At 51.4% G+C, this 6510-nt stretch overlaps 1 protein-coding gene across 1 annotated transcript in view; it reads right to left on the minus strand.

The window, feature by feature from the left end:
• Window positions 1–245: 245 nt before the first annotated feature.
• Window positions 246–6510, minus strand: part of FSCN3 (fascin actin-bundling protein 3) — a 26308-nt gene continuing 20043 nt past the window's right edge. The window contains exons 3-6 of the mRNA XM_032769971.1: window positions 4012–4130; window positions 3397–3556; window positions 1311–1481; window positions 246–451 (exon numbers count right to left, since the gene is read on the minus strand). Coding sequence (XP_032625862.1) covers window positions 246–451; window positions 1311–1481; window positions 3397–3556; window positions 4012–4130 — 656 coding nt within the window. The remainder of the gene's footprint in view (window positions 452–1310; window positions 1482–3396; window positions 3557–4011; window positions 4131–6510) is intronic.

The raw sequence follows: 6510 nt of genomic DNA on the forward strand, positions 1-6510 counted from the left end.
AGTCTGTAAGGTGCCACAAGGACTCCTCATTGTTTTAACAAAAAGACAGTCCTTGCCCCTAAGCACTTACAATATAAGAGAAGAGACAAGAGGCGGAGACAGAGGGGGGAGCACAAGGAAACAGTGAGACAATACTGGTCAGCATTATAGACCATGGTCTTTGACGCCTAGACAATGGCATAGTGGCTACCCGGCCAGCCCAGCAACATATGGGAAAGGAGAGAGTCCTCTGTACCTTCCTCCATCTAGAATTCCCAGAGGCACTCGCTAGTGACTTCCTCGCTATCTGCCAGGAGGGTGCCGCTCCGGTCTCCTCGCATGTAGTACCCATTGGGGGCTAACACGGCCAGGATGTTACTCCCTTGGATCTCCAGACAAAAGTTCAAGGCGAACTTCCCCCAGGTCCTGAAGGTGCCGTCTGAGCTCAGAGACCAAAAGCTCCTGCCGTGGGCTGGGGAAGGAAGGAAGGAGAGCTGGTGATAGCTCAGGGGAGCATGAGCAGGTCCTTGCTTCCATTCCACCCCAGGCACACAGGCCCTGGGCGAGCATTTGCCGAAGAGGCCAAGGGGCTCTCCTGATTACACTGGATTTGTAGGTTAGAGCGCAGTCACCAAACTCACATTCGCGCCCCAACCAGCCTGGAAACTCGACGGTCATCTTCACCAGCGAATCCCATTTACTCTTGGCCAAGCTATGCACTTTTCTCCTCCTGCTGGGTCCCCTCTCAGAGCCCTGGGCAGGGCCCCAGAGCCCACAGGCATATTGCCTTAGTCATCAACAGTTCCATGCGGCGCCTGATGCCTCTGCAACAGCTCGAGAGAGGTCTGTTCCCCCCACCCCCCTGAGATGAGCCGAACGTGCTGACTCTGCGTCCCCTGCCAGGTCGAGGTGTAAGGACCCAAACTCCAACCCCCTGCTTGGTAAAGGGCTGGTGCCATCCATCTGCCTCCAGCTGGGGTGGGGGGGCTGCCTCTAATCTCGGCCCAAGAAGGTGCCTGGAGGCGAATACCCTCCACCCTGCACTCTGGCTTTCCCAGAGGTTTCTGCCTCCGGGGCTGCAGATCTGGTGAAACAGGGACACCCCTTGAGATGTGGGAGTGGGCAGCTGGAGCATACAGCAACAGGAGCATACAGCTTGCTTCCCTCCCCAGCCGACATACCCCACCCTGGCTGCTGTTGCACCCGCTACCACGCAGCACTGACCTGCTCTGCCCTGGGTGGGACAGAGGTTGGGTTCATGTGGGCCCCATTTGCCCCGAGGCAGAGCCGGGCTCAGCACCAAGTGGTCAGGGCTCCCAGGACTCCCTTACCTTGGAAGTGGTAAATGCCCGGCTTGCAGGGCAGCAGCTCAATGCAGTCGGGGTCCAGCAGGTTACACTGCAGGACATCATGGCAGGCCGAGCTCCCCACATAACCATATCTGCCGCGCAGCACCAGGAAGGAGCGGTTGGCCAGGCGCACTCCAAAGGCCTCACCAGGCCCTGCGGGAGGGGAGGGGTGACAGATGCAGGTCAGTGGTGTGACGTTACACCCCAAATTCTTCATGGAAATATTGTTACGATATGAATATGGTATAACTAAGATGTGTTTTATGCAAGATGGGTCCTGTGAGGTATCATTGGAAAGATTCTGATTTACTGAATGTGATTATCCAATTTGTAGGCATGTATCTTTTCTGTATCTAAATTTCGGAGTATGGACTATGTAACAATTACAATTAGGTGTGTATGTGGGAGACACCCAGCAAACAGGCCATCAGATTTGACTGTGAAGATACTAATCTCCCTCCCTCCTGGGACGCATCTTGGGAGGGTAGCTGTGACACTACCAGGTCAGGTGGTCTTGCCACCTGATATTATACATCACTAGAGACTTCTTGTAACTTTCCATTAAAAGGAGACGGGGGGGGGGTCAAGTTTGGGAAACAAAAGATTCCTGCCTTATGTAAATCCTATTTCAGCGTGGGGAGGAGGGCAAACGAGGCTCTACCCCATGTCCTGTCTGCCCAAGAAGGAAGACGCCTAAAGACACCTGAAGGGAAGGCAGGGGGGAGTCCAGCCTGAAAAGAGGTATAACTGGAACTCTGAACCAGAGGAACTTTGCAACCTGCCTAAAATAACATTTAGGGTAAGAAATTATATTTTGTAACCTTTTCTTGAGTGTATTAAGCTTATTTTGAGTATTTTGTTTTATTTGCTCAGTAATCTGCTTTGTTTTGTTTGTTATCTCTTATACTCACTTAAAATCTGCCTTTTATAGTTAATAAATTTGTTTGGTTTATTATTAAACAGAGCTTGTGCAATTGCTAACTGCAGGGGGCAAGAAGCTGTGCATATATCTCTTCACACTGAGGGACAGGGTGAATTTTATGCGTCTGCGCCGTGCAGATCTTTCTAGAGAGTGTAAGACAGTATTATTTTGGGTTTACCCCCCAGAAGGAGTGTGCACATGACTGTTGGGTGAATCCTCTCACACAAAGCTTACTTCATTCTATGTCTGCAGCTGGGTGTGGCAATACCTGTGTGTGCACTGCAAGGGGCCGGAGCACCTTGGGAGAGGGACCCCAGGGGCTCAGTGAAACCCCAGTACATCAGATGGCATCCCAAAGGGGGTTTAACCCATCCCAAGTGGCTCTGACACATGACCTCCTTCTTGTCTTCCTGGGCAGTGGGAGAGGCCTGAGGCTGCACCGTGAGCTGGGAGGTGAGTTGAGGAGAGTATTGGTCACTTGAGCTGTTGCAGCCCAGATGTTTCATGGAGCGGGGGAAGAGAGAAGTGAGGGGAGAGGGCTACAGCCACTTGTTACATGAGCGCCTCCTGCTGGTAGAGCCACTGAGGGGAGCTGGCATCAGCTGGCCACACAGGGCTGCCCAAGTGTGGAGACATGGGATTAGCGGGGTGGCGTCTCAGACCAGTGGCAAGGAGGACACTCAGCTCTGGATGCTGACTTATGGGGCTTGTCCTCCCAGTGACTGCCTCTGAACCCAAATTTCACTCACTAAGAATTAAAAGTTCTCCTTGCAACGGTCTCTCTTGCTCCCTGAGGTGCTGTGGGCAGGGTGGAGGCAGCACACGGAGCCCCTAGGAAGGGAGGGAGACCCTCATCTGTGATCCCTCCCAGAGTGGGGGTGATGGGCCCCTCAGAGAAATGCCACCCGCTCTCAGAGCAAGGTGGGTAGGGGCATATCAGGTATGTAGAGACCAGGGGGATGTTGGTGTGAGTGCAGCTGGGTGGGTCCAGTGACACCTGACAGGGAGGCTTAAGAACGTGCACCCCTCCCCACACGGGAGAGGCAACAAGTCCTGAAGTCTCAGATAAGTGCCACAGAGATGCCAAGGGCTGCATTGCTCAGCTGTTGGCAGATTCCTAGGGGTTCCCCCACCCATTTGCCTTACCTGGGTGCATAGCATTGGCCACCACTAGCCCAACGGGCATGGTGCCCAGGTACCGGCCATTGAAAGCTTGCAGGAAGATTCTCCCATAATGCCACAGGGCACGGAAGTTGGTCTCTGGCTCCATGCGTCTCCCATTTGCCACTATGCTCTTGAATTTTCTCTGCAGGGAAGGGAAGGAAAGAGGTCAGCTCCCACCAACTGGTGCCAGGGTATCCTTCCTACTAGCGCCCTGCACCAGGAAGTCAGGAGAGGCAGGACTCCGCTCTCATGAAGAGCAGCCCTGTGCCATGAAAGGGAGGAGGTTCCTTGGGGATCTGGTGGGGGTAGTTTACATCTTAAAAAAACAGCATGAATCCTGGCAATACTGCCTTGTACATCCATGTCTCTATTCCGTGGAATTATCCTTTGTGGGTCATTAAGGGACTATTATAATATCGTGTAAATCGATGGGACGCCCTCCCCTGGAATAGTATGCTGAGTTCCAGTCACCTAGAAACAGAAGGAGTCCAGACACATGCAATACAATGGTGAGCAAAGGGCCCACTGCTTCAGCGGCAGGCTCAGGCTCTCTGGGCTGACAGCGTCGCTCAATGAGCCGGGAGAGGGTTCACTGACCTGGGCCAGGTAGTGGTTGTTAACTGTTTTTAGCTGCACTGTGCTGGTGTCAGGATCGAATTCATAGTGGAACACGGACTTTGGGGTCACTTTGTCCGAGCCGGCATATACTTCCATGTCTGCACAGAAGGGGAGAAAAATCAGGCCATGTCAAGCCAAATGCACTCAGACACGGTGCACTCAGACCCATCCGTTGGCTCAGGGTCGATTTGCGATTCGGATTCCAAATTAGAGCAGTTCCTAGAGCTCCCAGTCAGGGATCAGGGCCCCAGCAGTCTATGCTCTTGTTGTATCTTGATTGTTTAAAAACACGAATGAATTTATCCTCCCAACACCCTGGGGAGGGATGGGGGGAGAATCCCTATTTCACATGTGGGGAACTGAAGTACAGAGATTATTGCCCAACGTGTCAACTAATTGTGGGTGCCCAAACTGAGATGCTGTGGGCCGGATTCTTCAGCGTAGTTCGCAATTTATGTCTCCAGCTGCTGTGAGCGCTCAGCACTTCTGCAAATCAGACCCTGGTGTCTCAAGTGGGGATCACAGAAAATGACAAACATGCAGTGGCTGCCTGAAAAATCTAAGTGACTTGCCCAGCATCACACAGGAATTCTGCCAGAAGGGCATTCAGCTCTGCCTTAATCCTGAGACATCCGTTCCCATCTTTCAGTCCCCAGCCTCACAAACCTACACACTTCCCACAGAGACGACTCAGGCCTGCTGATAGTGGGGGGGGGAGAGGGAGTGAGGGCAGCAGCTTCAGCAGGTGTTACTGAGCATGCTCAGTACAAGCCAAGCAGCAAATCGGGGGGGGGGGGCAAGTGATCCCACATGCCCTCCCTCAGCCATTGCCTCTACCTTCCAATGTCTGCAGCAAATGCAGCCAGGGGCTTACAGCACTGAGCCATGCTGGGCACTGAAAGAGGCAGGGGTCAGGTGGGAAAAAAGTATATGACTGTATAATTAAAGACTATCATAAGAATATAAGAACGGCCACACTGGGTCAGGCCAAAGGTCCATCTAATCCAGTGACCAATGCCAGGTGCTTAAGAAGGAATGAACAGAACGGGTAATCATCAAGTGATTATTATAATCCATATGCACATGGGAGGTCGATTGATGGTTGCACAAACAAGCTCAGTTCTGGCATTTCCTAACTCTGAGTGCTCTATTTTGCTCAACCTTAATGTTTTCTAATTTGTGGGGGGAGGGGTTGTATAACTTCCCACGTTCAAAAAAAAAAACCACATAAAAAATTTCAAAACAAACATTCCATTATGTAGAAATAAGTTGATCCCCAGGGCTGGGAATCTTCAGATCCACAGCCCAGTCCTCCACTGGAGCTAGCTGAGTGACTGCTAAGAAAGCAGCAGCGATAGGCTGTTATCTTCCATATGGACCTGCCATTCTAGGGGGCTGGAGACCCAGTTGGCCCATGGGTTTCACAGCTATTTGCTGACAGCAGAGGAAAGTTGACACTCAGGGATAATGGATTCATCTCCAGGTTCCACAGGGGCACGTGCTTTAGTGGCCACAGACCCTTCTGCCCCGTCCACACCACTCCCTTTCTGTCCTCTGCTGCTCCATCCTCTCCCTCCCCAGCTCCTGTCTCTCTCCACCTAGCTTCTATCCCCCCCGCCTCTTCTTCTACACACCCCTTCCACACCACTCCTATTCTCCCTTCCTGCTTGGCTCTGCCCCTGCCCACCAGCCCTCTGCATTTGAGTCAGGCAGGTTCCTCCTTCTCCTCCTCCTCACTGCCAGGTCCCCAGCACTCGGGAGGAGGGGTTGAGAGCAAAGGGGAGATAGTGTCTCTGCTCACAGTTCCAGTGCCCATTGGCACAGCAGCCCCCAGCACTGAGGAGCAGCAAATGGCAGGAAAAGTCCTGCCCACCTGTCATAAACAGATAGCTAAGGGTTAATGTTTCTTTTACCTGAAAAGGGTTAACAAAGGGAACCAGACACCTGACCAGAGGACCAATCAGGAAACTGGATTTTTAAAAGCTCAGGGAGGGAATTTTTGGGTGTGTTTCTTTTGTCTGTAACTCTGTGCTCTCTCGGTTCTGAGAGAGGAGCTCTTTACCTTCAGGTTTTCTAATCTTCTGTTTCCAAGTGTAAGTACAAAGGTAGAAGACAATAGGTTTTTATATTGTTTTTGTATTTACATGTGTGCAGTTGCTGGAATGTTTTAAATTGTATTTGTTTGTGAATAAGGCTGTTTATTCATGTTTTCTTTTAAGCAATTGACCCTGGATATTGTCATCTTGATACAGAGACCATTTTTATGGCTTTTTCTTTCCTTTTATATAAAGCTTTCTTTTTAAGACCTGTTGGATTTTTTCCTAGTGGGGACTCAAGGGGATTGAGCCTGCAGCTCACCAGGTAATTCGTGGGAGGGAAAAGAAGGAGGGGGGAAGGTAAATTGTCCTCTCTGTTTTGTAATTCAAGGAGTTGAAGTACAGTAATCTCCTAGGGTACCCAGGGCGGGAAAATCTGGGG

The sequence above is a fragment of the Chelonoidis abingdonii genome, chromosome 1 (genome assembly GCF_003597395.2).
Source record: "Chelonoidis abingdonii isolate Lonesome George chromosome 1, CheloAbing_2.0, whole genome shotgun sequence".
NCBI classification, from domain to species: domain Eukaryota; kingdom Metazoa; phylum Chordata; order Testudines; family Testudinidae; genus Chelonoidis; species Chelonoidis abingdonii.